The 20,522-nt window shown below is 32.9% G+C and overlaps 2 protein-coding genes across 2 annotated transcripts; both read right to left on the reverse strand.

Annotated features, from left to right (window-relative positions):
* Nucleotides 1-14,892: 14,892 nt before the first annotated feature.
* LOC134235388 (melanocyte-stimulating hormone receptor-like) lies at nt 14,893-16,501 on the reverse strand. Its single transcript, XM_062717522.1, has one exon. It carries the CDS (start codon nt 16,026-16,028, stop codon nt 14,973-14,975), a length of 1,056 nt encoding a protein of 351 aa, XP_062573506.1. The 5' UTR covers nt 16,029-16,501; the 3' UTR covers nt 14,893-14,972.
* A 565-nt stretch (nt 16,502-17,066) lies between these two features.
* On the reverse strand, nt 17,067-18,170 carry LOC134235386 (melanocyte-stimulating hormone receptor-like). The gene has a single exon (XM_062717520.1). The coding sequence runs from the start codon at nt 18,081-18,083 to the stop codon at nt 17,067-17,069; it is 1,017 nt and encodes a 338-aa protein (XP_062573504.1). The 5' UTR covers nt 18,084-18,170.
* Between the last annotated feature and the right edge of the window lie 2,352 nt (nt 18,171-20,522).

Genomic DNA, 20,522 nt, shown 5'->3' on the forward strand with positions numbered 1-20,522 from the left:
TCGCTTTTGAATTGACTACTGTATGCTAACTGTATCAGTGTCATTTTTGAGAGGAAATTTACCCTGTATATTTTTGCCTTTTTCAAATTGTAATGTGGTAGTGAACATTATATCAGTGATAGTCTTTGGGAGGAAATTTACTCCGTAAAATCAAGCTGCATAAACGATGGTTTCTTTGGCTTTGAAATACTGAATGTACAATGCACCGACGTGAATTTAGAGAGGAAATTTACTCTCTGGATTTCTGTTAATAACAAACTGTAATGTAAGTAGTGAACACTCAATCAGTGAAATTCTTGGGAGGAAATTTACTCCGTAAAGTCTTGATGTATAAAGGATAATCGCATCTGAATTGACTACTGTATGTTTACTGTATGACTGTCATTTTGAGAGGAAATTTTTTCTCTAGATTATTGCTATTTCCAAATTTTAATGTAGTTGTGTACACTATATCAATTATATTCTTTGGGAGGAAATTTACTCTGTTAAATCTAGTTGTGTAAACGATGTTTCTTTGACTTTCAAATACTGAATGTACAACGCACCGACGTGAATTTAGAGAAGAAGTTTACTCTGTAGATTTTTGTTATAAACAAACTATAATGATAGTAGTGAACACTGTATCAGTGATATTCTTTGGGAGGAAATTTACTCCGGAACATCTAGCTATGTTAACGATAGTTGATTTGGCATTGAAATACTGAATGTACAATACACCGACGTGAATTTAGAGAAGAAATTTACTCTCTAGATTTTTGTTATTAACAAACTGTAATGTAAGTAGTGAACACTGTATCAGTGAAATTCTTTGGGAGGAAATTTACTCCGTTAAGTCTTGTTTTATAATTGATTGTCGCTTTTGAATTGACTACTGTATGTTTACTGTATGAATGTCTTTTTGAGAGGAAATTTCCTCTCTAGATTTTTGCTATTTTCAAATTGTAATGTATTTGTGTACACCATATGAGTGATAGTCTTTGGGAGAAAATTTACTCCGTAAAATCCAGCTGTGTAAACGATGGTTGATTTGAAATACTGAATGTACAATGCAGCGACGTGCATTTTGAGAGGAAATTTACTCCGTAGAATTTTTTTTCTATTTTGAAATGTAGTGGTAAACAATGTATCAGTGTTATTCTTTGGGAGGAAATTTACTCCGTAAAGTGTAGCTATGTAAACGATGGTTTCTTTGGCTTTGAAATACTGAATGTACAATGCACCGACGTGCATTTAGAGAGGACATTTACTCTGTAGATTTTTGTTAGTACTAATTTGCAATGTTAGTTGGGAACACTGTATCAGTGAAATTCTTTGGGAGGAAATTTACTCCGTAAAATCTAGCTGTGTAAACGATGGTTGATTTGGCATTGAAATACTGAATGTACAATACACCGACGTGAATTTAGAGAGGAAATTTACTCTGTAGATTCTTGTTTATAACAAACTGTAATGAAAGTAGTGAACACTGTATCAGTGAAAATCTTTGGGAGGAAATTTACTCCGTAAAATCTAGCAATGTAAACGATGGTTGATTTGGCATTCTCTAGATTTTTGCTTTTTTCAAATTGTAATTGTTGTAGTGAATACTTTATCAGTGATATTCTTTGGGAGGAAATTTACTCCGTAAAACCTTGTTTAATCATGGATAGTCGCTTTTGAATTGACTACTGAATGTTAACTGTATCAGTGCCATTTTTGAGAGGAAATTTACCCTGTAGATTTTTGTCTTTTTCAATTGCAATGTGGTAGTGAAAACTGATTCAGTGATAGTTTTGGGGAGGAAATTTACTCCGTAAAACTAGCTATGTAAACGATGACTTGCGTTCTTTAAACTTTTAGTATTTGCACTAATAAATATCTTGTAAACTGTATTATTTGTTGAGTTTTGTCAATTCCTAAGGGCAAAATGCTTAAAACAGAAAAAAAGATTTTCTGTTTTGATTTTGGAATGCATTTACAGTATCTAAAATTTTGTGAAATACCAACATAGGTAAACGGTACATAAAAATCTATTGAATGTTTATCATATTTGTATAAAGATAATGCGAATGATTATTCCGAATGTCAGCTGACATTAAGGAACATGTGGTTAAATGAGTATCATCCTCTTTTAGCATTAGAGCATTGTTTAGAAGACATTTAGGCCTATTTTGATTCAATTTATTTCGTTTTCTTATTTTTCATTAACTTAAATGGGATAGCTACAGATTTGAGGTTAATATTTTGTTAAATATTCTGTATATTGTATAATATTATCACTTCTATTTTGCTAGAGCATTTCACAGGGAAATGTAATATAAAACTTATTTTATCTTGAAATGAAATGAAACTACAGATTTTGGTGTGCGTTTGATTGACGCATTTAAGCATTTTCAGAATTTTTTTTAGGAATTATAATTATAATTAAAATTATAGTCCAGAGTATAAAAAATAGAGAGGTGAGAAAGCAAAACAAACTCAGCAGCATTTTCAGTTCGTGGTCAGTGATATGTGCAGAGTATAACAAATTGATCACACTCATTAAACGTGCATACTGTTTTTGTAAACGGGGAACGAGCTCGCTTTGCTATTGTTGATGTTGAACTAAACTGTCCCTTTAACTAATATGAAGGACAATTTTTTATCTTTTTTTAGATTCAATTGAACCGAAACCAATAGATGGTAACTGTTTAGCTCTCAATTGCGACCGAGAAACAACGTTTGAATACTATCCATGTGATAAACAATTTCAATGTATGTGTAGCAATGGAGGTAAAGATTAATTTTTTTCATTAAATTAATGAAATAGTTTAAGATGTTTTTTTTTGTTTAATTTTTTTTTTGCCATATGCACGCAAATCAAATTTTAATGAAGATCAATTTTCCTTTTTTCATATCCTCGAATGATAAATATATCAAACTTAGAACTACATTCAGTCTTGCATAAAATTAACAAATTAGAAAATCGGGTACCAATGTATTCTTTGTGTCTCAAATATAATCCATGATTAAAACATTAACTTTTAACTCTTAAACGCCATTGTACAAAAAAGATCTTTTTTGTTGATTAATTTTTAATTTTGAGCTAAAAAGAAAATTAATTTTCAAGATTTGTTTACTAGTATTAGGCTACTAAAAAAAGAAATAAATTAAAATTGACAGAATCATTACCTCAATTAATTCAAGAGTCCTCAGAAATTCTGATCACTCCGGTCATATGGTTGACAAAGAGGTATTAAGAAAATAAGCAGCATCCATGAACAAGAGGCCCATGGGCCAGATTGCTAACCTAAGAAGCTTTGATCAAGCTGTTATTAACCAGATTTCCCCCTTTTAATACCTATTGTGACAGAACCTACCACATGGGTCATTATTTGTACAATTTAAAATCTAAACTATCCCACGATGCCTCTACATAACTTTCAGCTTTTCTGGTCCAGTGGTTCTTGAGAAGATTTTTAAATTTTTTTTATAATATATATTTCTATGTAAAACATTGATTCCCTATTGTGTCCCCGCCCAGCTCCCGGGGTCATGATTTGTACAATTTAAAATCTACACTACCCGAGGATGCTTCTACATAAGTTTCAGCTTTTCTGGCCCAGTGGTACTTGAGAAGAAGATTTTTGAATATTTTTCTTTAATATTTCTATGTAAAACTTTGATTACTTATTATGGCCTCGCCCTATCCCCGTGGGTAATGATTTGAATCTACACTACCCTAGGATGCTTCCACACAAGTTTCAGCTTTTCTGGCCCAGTGGTTCTTGAGAAGATGTTTTAATGACCCACCCTATTTTTGTCTTTTTCTTGATTATCTCCCCTTTTGAGAAAACATGGCTATTCATTTTTAGAGCTTAAACTTTCCTTCACCAAAAGATGCTTTATACAAAGTTTGGTCAAAATTGGCCCAGTGGTTCGTGAGAAGTCGAAAATCTGAAAAGTTTACAGACGGACAGACAGACAGCTAGACGGACGGACGACGAACAAAATGTGATCAGAATAGCTCACTAGAGCCTTCGGCTCAGGTGAGCTAAAAGGATTATTTTATGTAACTTTACAGGTGATCTTATCCTGAAACTTCAATTTATCAACGTAAAGTAAAATAATTTGAGACTGACATACAGAATCTATACCCATTAAATTTAAAATTGTTAAATATTTTGTCAAGTATTTTCCTTCTCAATTAATTAATAATAATTAATAATAATTTACTTAGGAGATTGTTCCTTTCGTTTACATTTTACAGACAACTTTCTTTTAATTTTTTTCTTAATTATTCAAGAGTACGGTACATTTACCAAGTCAACCGCGAGAATCTGGACAGAATGCTTTACTTTCTGCGGGGAAGATAAGAAATTTATTTGGACAGCAACAACGTGCGATAGTTCAAATTTACCATACTGGATAGCTGTTAAGAGACTAATAAATGGTTTGTTTGATTTATTTCAATAGAAATTTTAATAAAATTTGATTAGAAAAGTTACACAAGTAAATTCATTTCAAAGGAAATAGAAATGTGACTAGAGAACAGACAGGTAGTACTCCGCATAAGGCTGCTATAAGAAAGTAACTTCTCAGTACCTGTTTATGTAAACATTAGTTCAACAAAATATAGAACATAACATATGTAAAATGAAAACATTCCTTTGTTAATCATGTATGTTCTAGAACTAATATCTCGGCTATCTCGTCCGTCAAGAGGTAAAACGTCTTAATGAAGGATTTGGAGATAACGATCAGTATTCAATCTCAAAGTCCATAAAACAATACAAAATAAGAGCAGAACAAACACGGACCCCTGAAACAACAGAGGTGGGATCAGGTGCCATGGAGGAGTGAGCATCCCCTGCTGACCGGTCACACCCGCCGTGTGCTCCTTGATCAGGAAATAACGGAAAAAATCCGTTGTCAATTCAGTCTATAAATAATGGACTAACAATTGGTAATTTTAAAATGGTCACGAATGAAATATATCAAACAAGAAACCAATGGGCCACATGAGTCAATAAAACAAACGGCATCTTTTCTCATATCTACTTCCCTGTTGTAGCCCCGCATTAACCGTGAAAGTCATAATTTGAACAAACGGGCATCTTCATTTCTGAAGATGCTTCTATACATATATGACTTATCTTAGTTTTGTGTTTTTTCTAAAAGATGTCCCCCTATATATTTTTATTTAAAAACTTTATGCCCTATTGTTGCCCTACATGATTGTATCTCACCCCGGGGTCTTGTTTGACATGCACATTACCTGCTTTTACAACAAGTATATTTACTGGTATCCAAGACTTTCTTATTCATGGGAAGAAGGTTTTAATAAAAAATTTTGTCTCGTAATTTTCTATGTAAAACCATGATTCCATGGTGGCCCCACCCTAATCCGTAGATGATGGATATTGATAAAACAAACAGTAATATTCAATATCAAAGTCCATAAAACAATACAAAATAGGAGCAGAGCAAACACGGATCTCTAAAACATCAGAGATGGGATCAGGTGCCATGGAGGAGTGAGCATTCCCTGCTGACCGGTCACGATTTTAACAATCGTGGAGCCACGCCGTGTAATGAAGTTTTTAATGAGTATATTGCAAATATTATTATACTATTTTAACAGAATTTTTTTTTTAATGAATCTATTTATTAAACAGATAACAAAGCATTGAACAATTCTGAACCTTTCAACTGCTATAGATGTGATTTAAACACATCAGAATGTTCGTTCGAGTCATGCTTTCAGAAGTATCTTCCTTGCTGTAAAAAGGTACGTTTTCAATGTAAGAATTTGATATTTTACTTGTATACTCTAATTTATGTGTTGAAGAAATCAGCCGTTAATAAAAAACAAGGACTAGGTGGTTGGTCGGTCTATCAGTTCTATGATCAGACTTAGTGTGATGCAGCATATTCGAGATAGGATGTAAATAACAAAATTGATCTTCAAAACTTTTAAAGAACCTTTAGAAAATAAAAAACAAATGAATCTCAAAATATGGTAGCATCAAATAAGTCTTTTTGCAACACTTTAAATCTATTCTTCACATTAACTATTAGGTTGAACGACTGACAAGTATTGCAAAAAATGTTGAAATGATTTATAAGCCGTTCGTCAATGACTTTAAATTTAATACAACAGATATATATGTTTCGTTTGACTATTTTTGAATACAGATAAAAGCTGTAGAAATTACTCTTGCAAATTCAGTCATTACATCTGATCCAACCTCTGTTTTTAAAGGTAAGTTTGATTTGCGCATAATTTGCATTATTATATACAGTCAATTTGATTTGTTTAGAATACTTTCATGCAACTTGCAGGAAAACGTTCAGTAATATCTCTCTTTATAACAGGGTGATGATTTGTTATTTTCATACAGATGATAACGAAGGGTACAAATGAGTGTCTCCACTTAGATGAAAATTTTAAGAACTCAATATGTTTAATGAGGGATCGGTAGGCATGGCATTCTGACATTAAAATGAAAAATTTTATTACGAATGCAATACTTATTTCACATAAAATTGTTTTTGTGGAATAATTTTAAAGTTAATAATAAGAAAAATTCTTATATTCTTAATTTTTTTTTATTTTTATAGAAGAACATTTTCGGGAAGTGTTTTGGTTTGTTATTGAAAAATTATATATTTCGAGAAAGTCTGTTTTATCAAGAAATTCTCCAGACATTTTGAATAAAGACGTACATACATACCGGGATATACGAGGGGTTATCAAAAAGTTCGTGGACTGAGGCTATTAAATTAGTACTATGTAGTCTGTGCTTTCAAAATTTATATAGAACATAAAACAATAAAAAATAAAGAAATGGTGAAAAATTTTAGCCTGATACGTTCATTATTTGCCAAATTATTATAAAATGAAAACGACATTATATGTCCACCCGGCGCTGTCGCCATTTATTTTCATGACGTCTGATAACGTCATTGTTTTTTTTTCAATGTTCGCTTCTACCTCATACACTTTTTTGATGAGATTCCCTGGAGCTGAGTAAGGATTTAAACTCACCTTGTTTATATGACTTTACAATGTCATGAACAGTGGCCTTCAATGAATAAATTATTATTCCAAATAGATTTATATATTGGGAGGTATCCGCGCTTGATTGTGCCGACATATATTGCATTTGGGAGTTCAATATTTACAACACATGATCAACGTCATTTTTTTTTTACGTGATTGATTTTTCACACCTTCACTGCAAATCGGCTTTAACTGTGTATCCCTTTTCTCTCTAAATCTATTTTGACATTAAAAGACAAGTACTCTGCATGCATATTATTTCTCTCTAGCCAGATTCAACATATTTTAGGTCTATACCAGTTTTTTCAGGGGCAAAACCTTATAGAATGTTGGAAACAGAAACCCCTCCCCCTTTGACGTCATTTTCAAGGCCTCATTTGTTTGGACATTCCGTGTAAAATTTACGATAAAATTTCATAGAACATCTAGAATGAAGTGAAAATTTCATACTTTATGGAACAATTGTGTCCCAACACATACCTGAATTAACGGGAATTTCGGATGTCAAATGATCATATCAAAAGTGTTTTTCTCAGTTACACATAGGTCGCAAAAACGTCGTTTTCGAGATTGCGCCGCTTGGACATACCACTGCTTACAAAAACATTACTAATTTATTAAAAAATAAAATTCATGATTTGTGGTTTATTCTTTAGATAGAAAAGATGATGCTTACTAGATATTTTAAAATTCATTGATGTTCCTAAAGCAGTTTTAATTTTATGACGCTAGTCCACGAACTTTTTGATAACCCCTCGTAGGTTTGGTGAATTCTATATTGTCTTACATTATCAACATTAGAAGAATAGGATCATTCATACAATCATTTCAATGAAATATTTTTTTCAGCTCTGTATCAAATGTGTAACTTTTTATGAATTTGAATGTAACTTAATAAAGTCATAAGAATTAATTTATTTTTAGATAGAGAAAGTTCTTCAAAGGGAATAGTTTTCCAGATGGTTTGTTGACGAGTTTTAATATCTGTTCATTTTGAAAAAAAAATATTGATTATGGAAAAAATAAAGCAACAATTAAATTATGTTTTTATTTGCTTGGCAAAATTTATATTAAATAAAACTTTAATTGGGAAAATCAATTCTATTCTTGAATTTTGTCCTTAATTTTCAAAAGAATTAATTGTAAAAAGATATTGAACAAAAATAAACTTAATACATTAATGAAGGTCTAGAAACCATTTTTATATTAGTTCGGCAAACGGAATATGTATGAAAAATAAATACAAAAATGACTTTTTCATTATTACTTTATCCTAAAACAAACAAGATGATGATTAAATACGAGTACATGTTCATTTTATATTCTTCGACCGCTATAATCGCTTTATTTGAATTTATAGACTGTCACTGGTTAAATTTTGTCTGAAAAGTTTTTTTGAAAAAAAAGTAAGAATATTGCATTCATATTATTACTATAGTTACCTTGTCAATATTAATAACTCGTTTATCATTTCATTTTTCAGACAACAAGAAGTGATCTCACATCAACAAAAGTTAAAAAAGACGACTCTGACATAATCAAAAATAAGAATATTGGTAAGATGCCGGATTGTATGAAATGACTAAGGACATGCCTTTCCATTAATTTCACCATTATCGATAATATTCGAGAATAAATAATTTTTTTATTTACACGTACACAGGTTTAACGAAAAAAATTTAAATAGTAAAAAAAGAGTATCATAAATTCAAATTCAAAACATATATCACATATCATGATGAAGTACTTTAATATATCAAGTTTATTATACTAAGATATGTTTGGTTTTTATATTTCTTAGATAAATAGTATCATATGAAACACAAACATCTTAAACTTTTAATATATATTCTCTTAAAATCATTGGATAAATTCAAGGTAAAATAACCCGTTTAATGATTTAATTTCAGGACAAGGTACTATGCGTGTAGCGATCATTATTGCAGTCACTGTACCTTGTATTATTAGTATCGTCATCTCTGCTGCAGTAATCATAATATATAGGTATTTATCGTTCGTCTACAGTACCGACCAGACCCAACCTGACACCCAAGCAGTCCCCGGGACTGCTTTGGGGCCGCTCTGGGACTGCTGTGGGACTGCTCTGGGACTGCTCTAAAAAAGCAGACCCAGCAGTCCCAGCTGTCCCTGGGACTGCTTTCTGGGACTGCTTTGTTCACTCATGTGTGAAAGAAGTTCTGAGTGACATGATAGCTCCGCCCCCTTGTGTATTCTGAATTTGCAGGCCCCCAGTTGTTTTGTTTACTTACAGCAGAGAGGAGTTTAAACTATTAAGAAAGCAAGGATTTCTTACAATCTTTTGATAAGTAGAGAAAATTATAGATAATTAATATTTTCAGAGTCTGTACATTTACACAAATGTAGTTAGAATATATCTTTTAAATAAATTAAGTTATTAAATAAGGAAGTCAGAAGTAGATTTATTTCCCCCTAAAACTACAGGTTTATGAGAAAAATATCTTCATGTACAGTAGGTCTATTTTATTATTTAATGTAAAATTATGTGCACTAAAAATTTGCATTGGCACTATTTAAAAATAATCATTATACAGTTAGATATAAGATTTTTAATTGAAAAGCTTCATGTTTTACGAGCACCACTCTAAAAAAGTATCCCATGCAACCCTAAAATAAAGCCAAACAATTTATTAAATGACCATGAAATGAAATTATGCTACCATTCTTCCATAACTCAAACATTTTGAACAATCATCGGGGAATTTATTAATGAATTACTGGTAGTTTTTAATTTATAAACAAGTTATCAAAAGAGAACATTTATTTTATAAATAAAGAGTTGAAAATACCGGGAATTGTGATTTATTTCTTTTTTCTTTTGTTTGTGTTTACATGTACCTGGCCGATTAATGTTTATTACATGGTATCAACACCGGCGGTATCAATCGCCTTAGGGCAGAAAATCAGTGCATGTTATTTGGGTATATGTATCAGCGTTTCACATCATTGAACATGCTGGTCAACAATGACCCTAATTTCAATCTACCGGTATATAATGCAAAAATCAAATTGAAAAATAAAATGTGTATGAATTTCTTTCAGCATTAATCAATTTTGAACATAATCTGATAGTTCCATCCTGGTGATTTAGAGATGTACATTCTAACATTTACAAATAAAACACTTAAAACCGAGTATTATTATAAAGATAGAGAAATTAACAATAATTAAATTGACATGTCAGTAAAAAAATTATGACTAGAAAATAATACTTGGCAAAATTAACAAAGAATTTTCTAAAAGCTAAATTCCTTTTGAGTATCCCGATAGTATGGAAATTGGCCATATGATGATGAGATCTATTTAAAGCTAATTCTTACAGGGGGGAATAATTAATTCACAATATATACATTTGTGGTATCTCTCCATTATATAAACATACAGAGAGAAAATATCTTCAATTCTGTATGAAGTTTGTCAGAGGTCAGAGGTCAATACGTGACCTAATCACACGGCGCAATAATATCTACCGGTAAAAAATTATAAAATGACCTGCTCCACTTGCTTTTCATGTATAAAAATGAATAAAATAAGCAAGTAAAATGATAATTATTTTATTTACAATACAAACTAGTATTTCATACAGTTTGTTGGCTATCGATTCAACCTGTGTACATAGAAAAAACTAGCGTTTGCTTACATTTTTTTCACTTTTGTCAGCTGCACAGTCTTTAACGTTCATCCTTATTTTTGGGGTAGACCTTTCGTTAAATTTTCTCGATAAACTATTATTTTATCTTTAAATTCTACTCACGATAAATGTGTAAAACTGTTGGAAAATATCACTGCAATCATGCCATGATCAGCTGCCAAACACCTCGGCGTTTTCGTAGTTCAATGTAAAGCTGTCGCCAGTGTCCATGTTTACAAATGCTTTACGATAAGTATGTCTATAGTTACTGAAATCGTGGAATGTTTTGGATCAAATTGCAAATTAACTGGCTCGGACAAGTGTCTCAATCCATCGGATCCATCCATCCCTTTCCGGCGACCGAAATTCCTCCAACTTTTTATAATCAAACTTCGGACGTGTTTCTTGTGTCTTTTCAGCATCGATTATCAATTTTCACGAATAATAATATTCCCAAACAACAATCTGTTCACTATTACTGATCACAAGTAGCCATTCACAAAATATTCCCTTCGAAATAGATTCCTTAGCCTAATGAATTCGAAGCGTAACCGCCATGCAAGCCGATTTACACCTTGCGCCATTTTTCAAAATCTACGACGGACGGTTAGTGCAATAATTTAAATTCGAAAATATTCAATTTTCTGTCTCAAATGTATATATAAGTAATAAATAACAAGTTTATAAACTTCAATGGGAATTGAAGTGGGTGGTACGTGATCAAATCTTCTGAGAAGGCCTTCGGCCTTCACAGGATTTGATCACGTGACCGACCCACTTCAATTCCCATTGAAGTTTATAAACTTGTTATTTATTTCTTTATTAAATTTTCTGTATAAAAAATAAATGGGAAACCATATAAATCACAGAAAATAAAGAAATTAAATTATTAATTTAATATACCCGATAATTGTGATTAAATGTTTATATATGTTCAGTTTAATTCATACATGTACAGTACGTGTGAAAGCCCTCTTCCTTCAATAAATAATCATTCAATTTGTTTCTATGCGCGTACTGTTCATAAATGACCTCCGCGTACATGTAAGGATTCCTGGCATAATACCCAGAATCAATTTCTACTGCCTTTTATAGTTCCATTGTTTATTGCAAATCTCATTTCTGAGTTAGCTCCGCCCATTAAATTAATAAACCCCGCCCACTGGGACTGCTTTCTGGGACTGCTGGGACTGCTCTCTGGGACCGCTGGGACTGCTGGGACCGCTCTGGGACTGCTGTGGGACTGCTCTGGGACCGCTGTGGGACTGCTCTGGGACTGCTGTGGGACTGATTTAGCAGTCCCAGAAAGCAGTCCCCGGGATTGCTCTGGGACTGCTTTGTGTCAGGTTGGGTCTGGTCGGTACTGTATATCGTAACAGTTAATGGCTCCTTATTTACTATTACATTGTTTGTATTTAGAACGAGTATTCCAGGCTAATGTTAATATAATCGACGGCAAAAGCTGGTAAATGACAGTGTGTATGTGTTTTTTTAAATATATTAAGAAGTTAGTGAAATGCCATTGTTCAGTATTGCATTGTTCAAATGTATTTATTACTTTTCTGGAAAATATCAAGTGGCATGAAATATATGGAGATAACGAACAGTATTCAAGCTCAAAAGTCCATTAAACAATACAAAATAGGAGCAGAGCAGTTACGGACCTCAGAAACATCAGGGGTGGGATCATGTGCCATGAAGAAGTTCTGTCGATCGGTGACACCCCGTGGGCCCCTTGTCATTATCGGGAGATAACGGGTAAATCTGTCTTCAATTAAGTGTACATGTATAGACTAACAATAAATATGAATGAAAAATTTCTTCTCATGTATTTGAATATACTGTGCTTCTTGAGAAAGTAAAAACAGGTCAGGAAAAAAGCACAATAAGTTATCCATGACAATTCATACCGATATATGAATTGAAATCGGAAAGAGAATTTCAAACAAAATTCTAAAGTTTTAAAAATTTTAAAACATTGAAACTTAAAACTTCTTCGAATAAAAAAAAAATTCAACGTATATTTCAGATATAGAAAAATGAAAGCTATCACCACTGACAGAAATTTAAGAGTGCAGTTTCACAATGAGTATTCTGAAATGAGTAAACCTAATAACACAACAGAAATGGGAGGTAGGTATGATGCATCCGGCAAAGAAGACGAAGACAAAGAACTGCCTTATGTAGATTCAAACATGGATGTTTATGATCACCTTGGAGAGAAACGTACGAGGAATATTAAAGAATCAGACAATGTGTACATCGAACCCGACTTGTGTGAGACTGGATACGGTACATGTAACCTCCCTTACACACCCTCAGACGACATGTATGATCATACAAAGGCCAACAAAATAGAGGATTCAGAGTATGACTCCTGTACTAGGTAGTTTAAAAAAATCGGAAGCCAAATTTAATCCGCAATCCGAGGAGCAGAATCAAAATGTTAATTTACATATAAATTATCACCAACAAGGAGTTTTCAATAAATGTAAACAAAAAAAAAAAAAAAAAACTTCTTTCAAATTTTTGAATTTTGACACACTGATTCACTTTGATTTATCAACATTGAATTTTATTTTAATTAAAAAGAAAACTCGCTGTATTGTGTCTTTTGTTAGATGTCTTTTGAGTTGATAATTCAGAAATATAAAAAATATTGTTTAATGTTCTTTTCAAGAAGAGTACTTATATAATTTTACAAGTTGAATGAAATGATAATTTCACAAATCTTGTTTGAAGTCATCATTTCGCAAATATACAATTTCTCTCTTAACAAACGCAATGTCATCAGGTCAAATGCTAGGCCATATACTTTTACACACTAGGATTTCTACGGAATTTCCCGCCTATCCCATCATGAGAAGGAGAACCTTACTATTGTGGTTTGTCGACAGGGAATGGTCATTCCTTCATGGCACCTCATCCCGCCTCTGCTATTTCAGAGGTAATGTTTGCCCTTTTACTGATCTGTACATATTGTTGAAATGTATTTTAAGCTTCATTACCATCTCCGCATTTTATTGCTCCTTTCTCTTAGTTGGTATGTCGCTGTGAGAGTAAATCTCTCTTCCTAGTAGTTCAAAATTAGTATAATAAAAGATTTCAAACATTTATGGATGAAGATGGTTCTCGACTCATTTTTGAGTCCTGCAGAACAAAGCAACAATATAGGAGCACTCTATCTTGCGACTATCTGCCTGTCCTTCTGCTATACAATATGTACCTTACATCTTGAGAACTGTATGAGGAATGAATTTGAAATTTGAGCAACAGATTGCTAGGAACTAGAGTGGCACTATGGTTCATGTCAAATATCATGGGTTCCGACCTTAGATTTGACCTTTTAGGTACATTTTAAAACTGCAGACAACTGCAAAAAATTAAATTAATTTTTAATTTAACTTGTAATATAACCTATCATTGTATTAAAATCATAACTGAATTCTACATGCATGCATATTTTGGCAATTCTTTGTATAAAAAATCTTTGTATAAGAAGACAATCTAAGTTTCAAGACGTATCTGATTCTAATTAAAACGAATTAAAGATGTGCAATTTCATTCAACTTGCATATATATAATATATATTGTGCATAATTTCTTTACTTATGGAATGATAATTTTTTACCTAGCCTCATTAAGTTATTATGCGCACTTGATACCATCCTTCTTTCATGTGTATACACTGTATATCTTAGATTGATTTGACGGACATTTACGATGATCTGGTTGTACACTCTCCTCCTCCCCCGCTAGAGGAAGTCACGTCACAGCTTGTCAGAGATAATTACTACACGGGAGCCAGTCATATCTTGTTATAAATTACACAGAGTGCTAAGTCTCTGATAAATTTGAAAACTAAAAGCAAATTGCTGTGCATTTTACTTTTGCATTTATGAAAATAACGATTGCCAAACAGATATAATACTATTAATCCAATGTTTGAATCACATATATATTAACCTTTTCCAAAATAAGATAAAGGAATTCACAAAATTAATATTTTCGATATAAATATTTCATTTTATTTATACATCACCAATTTTTCAATTTATGCTTCGTAACAATTTACTTAAGGAAACAACTGCAATATGAACACATTGTTTATCCTTATGCGTCGCTTCATTGCTTTATAGAAATAAAATTAAAAAAATTAAAAGATCTTTCAAATTGTAAAATTAAAACGTACACACAAGATCGTGATTTGCAACATTTCATACTGATATGAGTAAGATTCAAACAAATTAATTCTCAGAAAGCAGTGATAAAATTGTTTTAAATTTTTTCATGCAACATTGACTCGTCCTTGTGAAATGTTCGTAGTCTCGTCTTGCGCAGACGACTGTTTGTACTGCTGTCAAACGGCGAATTTTGTCTTTTACGACAACAACTGTTCCTCGACACTTCAGAAAATAAGAAATAGAAAATGGGATGAGATGCGTGATTTACAAAAAACAAAATTTGTGCAACATTTGAGAGGTAAAATGGATCATTTTCATCTATAAAGAAGTAGAAGCAGAAAGCAAGTACGACAATCAAACAGACGACTGTTGTAACACAAATGGCGACCATCATGGTGTGCATCATTCTCTCTTGGCGATGACGAACAGTCATGTACGTGTGCATTTTACGAATTTTCATCACATGTAAAGTCAAAAATGGAATTAGCGTGATAGCAAGAAAATAAAACACACAGGCAAATTCTATACTGATGGACGTCCTACTAGTCATGCCATTCCATAACATGCCCACACTCATGGCGGCTTTAAGTCCGTAGAATGCTCCTATAACGGCACTTATGGTCCAACAAATTATAGAAAATCCGACAACTCTCCTGGAAGTTACAACACTGTGGCTCTTCAGAGGGTAGGCCACAATGTAGTATCGCAGAGCTTTTAGCATCACTAGATGAAAGTACGAGGCATTTAAGGTCGCAAATGCAAATACCCCAGCAAAGGCGTCGTAGACCTTGGTGTTTTCATCTATACACATAAAGATGAGGGCGTAGAGATAATTCGCACGGAATTTTAAAAACCTGAAAACCACGGCGACACTGTCGGATATTGCCAAACACAAAATGGCGGTGTAGGTGGGCGAGTGTGACAACTTATTCATCCTGATTTGGACAATCGTCAATATATTCCCCGCTAGACTTATTAGGGCTAGTGTTACTCCAATAGAAGTGGCGGTGTCAAACGCCGCACGCCAATCGTCAGAAAATGGAATTTTCCTGCACGTATTATTTCCAGAATTCATCACGCTATTATTGGAGAAGCAATTTGCAATTTCTTCATACATCCCAGATTCATTTAAAGAAACTAATTTCTCCATTTTACCGAAGGTCTTCCCTCAACTAGACTACATATAAATCAACAGGTATTTATTGCCATTTCGTAGAAACACAGTAGTCTAGTTTTCTGCGGAAAATGTAGAATATGTTTCATGTAAAAATCAAAACCAATTATCCGGAACAAGGATAGAGACGATCTCTCCTTTGACAGAGAACACGCAATTATGTCGTATCCGGTTCCTGGTTTTACTTTCTCCTCGCGTGAAAATACAACACGTTGGTTGTAACTGAGCAAAAGCTTTAGGAATTCTAGTGGAACGTTCTTTAAAGGAAGGACTTAATTCATCTAAACCAATTTGTAAAACTTTACATTCAGTATTCCCGTGCTTAACACAATAACAATTTGTCTCTTCTATAACGTGAATGGTCAAACATCTTGCATTCGCATGTCATTTTCGTTGCCAACCAAATGTTGGTATTTCTGAGAACTCAAGAGGGCTTAGAATTTTTTTGATCTGCAACATGTATTTTTCTTCTACAAAATAAAACATTCAGATTAATAGTAAAAGTAGCTTTGTATTTCGAAATATTAGCCCCTGTTATAATATAATTAGGACCCTGTAATTGGCTAGCTCTTGTAATTATCATGATTATATCACTTCTTAAATCTACTTATATACATTCAAATGAATCAAACAATATGTCATTCTGCAATATATAAATCTATCGACAGAAACAAATAAAAGATGGCTGTGCAAGGTAAAATAAAAATGAACACACATAAAAAAGATTTGACTTAAAAAGAATTGATGATTTGAAAGCAAATATTACATTCCCTCGTTGGTACTCATATGCAATAGAAGGAAGGGGACATTAAATGTGTTTGAATTTTGGTCAATTTGGAATACGAAGTAGAGAAAGAAGCATTTTCTGAAGAGAAAATTTAAGAGTATTTTAATGGACCTCCTATGTTAAAAATAAAGTTCCCTGTGTAGACTGCCACGTCTAGTACATTGTTGGTTTAATATCTATAAGAATGAAATGCTAAAAAAGAATGTATGAATGACGTTATAAATAAATTACCCAGACCTTAAAGATTCCTCGCTTAGGACCAAACACTTGTTGATGACGTCATTCTGAGAGAAAGGTTTGAATTTTTTCTTGGTCAGTTCGGACAAAAGGAAGAAGAGAAGAGGATGCAGAGCGTGGTTCAGCGCCAGAAAAACCTGGGAAAGCTGACCCTGGACAAATAACTCTCGTCTGCTGAAGGCGTGGCGCGCGTCCTTGATGGATTTGTTTACCTGCAGCCCGGCGATGGGGACGATACACGCCACTGTACTTATTGAGATCACAGCCATCATTGTGTGCATGCGCACTTCATGTCTTTTGTTGACTACAAGTGATTTTCGAAGCTTTCGAATTTTCAAAATGTGAATCGTCAGTAACGGAATAATGGTAATTGAAAATAGATATATAACGAATGCGATTTCTATGACGTCAGATATGTGTTCCTCCGCGTGGCTTATGGTTAATACTTTGGCGCCATATCCAATACTTGCGACCAGCGAGAGAACCCAGCAGACGGCTGAATACTGCAGTACAGTTCTACAGCTTAGACCTATGTAAGTCTTAAAGGGGCGGGAAATCAGTCTATACCGTACCGCGGATATCATTGTAAGATGAAAATATGATGAATTCAGTGTCAGAAATGATAAAATTGAGAGCGAATCCTCAAAGACAGATAGTTCTAAGTCATTGCAAACATCAATCACAACGTAGATAGAATGAGAACGAAACTTAAGAAAGCGAAAAATGGCGGCGATTATGTCGCAGAACGCTAGGCACGCAATTCCGGTATACGTTGGGGAATGGAGTGCGGGGTTTTTCCTGATGAACACAATTGCTACAATATTTCCAACACAGCTTAAGACAACTAAAACGATCCCAATGAAAGTAAACAGTTGGTAAATATTCTGCCAACTTTCTGGCCACTGTCCATTATCACATACTGTGACATCCGATTCATTTCGTTTCACAAAGATATTTTCAAACTCGTTGCTGTAAAAGATTGTAGAGAATGAAAAATTTGTTTCCATTGCAAACTATTTTTCACGAATTGCCAGGAATTTGTTAGTATAACCATGCGTTCATTGTTATGGTCTCTCTCTAATAGTGACAGTCATGTAGTATGTAGCCCATGGTTAAGCATGCATGTTCTGTGTTGAAAATCTGATTACAAATGAACATTTATGACGGGAGTTATCATCTAATGATGGAGCACTTAAAATGACATCTACGTTGCTTAATTAAGCAACATCTGCCACAATCACTACTATTACTAATGTCAGTGATCTAGAAATGAAAGCCAATATTTTCCGAATTAAAAAAGTCTACACTACGACGTAGCAGGCCCTCTGTAGGAACTGACCATGTACCTTGTGGATCATCTACGTAGATACAGCGCTTGTTGTTTGCGATGTTTATCTACTGATTACTTGTTTGATTACTAAATAACAGACAACAGATGGGCCGTATGAGATAGTGATTTTTTATCGCGTAAAACGTTTATAATTGTGTAATTTTAAAAAAAAAACATCCAAAACAACAAATGATAGATGGTTAAGCTGGTTCAATCGTGTTTTTTTTTTTTTTCACATGCATTTGGATCTCTTATTCATACAAAATTCAGCATCATATTTTTAGTTCTTAAACTGAATATGGCTTCTTTTTAAATGAAATATATTTAATTTAAAACCTATGATAAATTCCATGCAAAACGCATTAAGATAGGAACTTCCTTTCTTGACTGAAGGTTTTCTATAAGATTTGCTGTACATGTATTTAGCTCTACCTCCCATTTGAGTCCTGTTTCTTTCATTTAGAGATGCCATTTAGATGAAGGACCTCAAATTCAGACCTACACCCGGCACCCATGACCATTAAAGAGAATCTTCGTTTTCCGAATAGAAAAAAAAATGCCAACATACTAACAGAAAAGTGACGATATTTTTGTGTTAGCTAGCCTGCTGGTCAGTGTTTTTACATGTACATGTACTCTGTTTGCAAATTAAAAGCTAACCATCATTTATATTTAAAAAATACATTTAGGGTAGATTAATTATTAAATTTAATTTTTTTTTTTTTTTTATATATACATTTATTTCCAATAACATACAACAAATTTTGAGGCAAAACTTCCTCAGAAGCCCTCGGTTAATACCTCACCTGGGGTGCAAGGAGCTCCCTGGATCGGTATATTTTTCAATATTCAATTTATAAAAAAAATTACACAATAGAGAAAAAAACATGGTTATTTATCATTACTAATATTTCATTTTCACAAAAAGACATATTTCATTGAAAATCATTTCATATTAAATTTAATTGATCTAAAATTACTTATAAACATCCCCTCGATCTATCTAATACTTTTTTCAAAGTTCAAAAGAACCTTCTTTGATGCACCTAATTACTAAACTATGCAATCTCTTAAAAAGAATAGAATCGTCTTTAAAAGTTAAATTTGAGAGGCTCAAAAATAAAAAAAAAAACCTATCTTTTGTATTGATACACATTAGTAAATAGGCACAGAGGCGTTATTATCTTTTTACCTCGGTTCCTTCATCCTGTTAACAATCCTACACCATAGTTAGTTGTCATATCCTTCAAATAATTTTAGAAAGATGTATTAATTTTGCCGCTGGTTCTTTTGCATATGAGTTTCTTTTATTGCGATGCTTTTACCTATTTCCAGGTTCCAAAAAGCTAATAAATTTTCTTCTGCAGTCATGAAAATTTCATAGTTCCCAATAATGAAGTGACTAAGAACCGTATAAAAATACACGACCTATTCATAATTGGCACTAGTATATTGGCACCTGATCCCACCTCTGATGTTTCCGAGGTCCGTGTTTGCTCCGCTCCTATTTTGTAAATGTTTGCTGGACTCGAGCTCAAATGCCGTTCACTATCTGCACATATTTCATTGCGAAATTTTTAAATACTACTAGTAAATCCAACGTATAATACATGTACTAAGATTTATTTGTTATTATCACGTATCTGTAATCCTAAAAATATGACCAAACCAGTGTTACACGGCCAAACATTCATCATTTGAATCTCATCGTCCCATTTAATAGAGTAGTTTAAAAAAAATTTATATGATTTATCTCGCAACTAAAGTACAACTGATGATTTATGATTTTCTAAGTTTAATTTAGAGAAGTAAAAAAGTGAAAGTTTTGGATTTTTCTTGATCGAATTTCATTATACATGTACATGTATTGCATGAGTGCAGATAATCTGACATATTCCTATGTTCTTTGAAATACAATAAGGGCGTTTTTCGGATTGCAATACAAACTATGATAGATTTTAAAGCCAAATCGTTTTAAGATTATATAATGTCGAATGAAAAAAACCCTATTTCTATTAAATCAACTCGTAAAAATCTGTATACACTTTATAGTACAGCTTACTGCAAAAAGGCAATAAGATTGACAAGTCGTTGTGTATTTTTGGAGAAGTGAAAG

Source organism: Saccostrea cucullata, unplaced genomic scaffold (assembly GCF_032062105.1).
Source record: "Saccostrea cucullata isolate Sc308-1 unplaced genomic scaffold, CSIRO_AGI_Scuc_v1 ctg3489, whole genome shotgun sequence".
Lineage (NCBI taxonomy): Eukaryota > Metazoa > Mollusca > Bivalvia > Ostreida > Ostreidae > Saccostrea > Saccostrea cuccullata.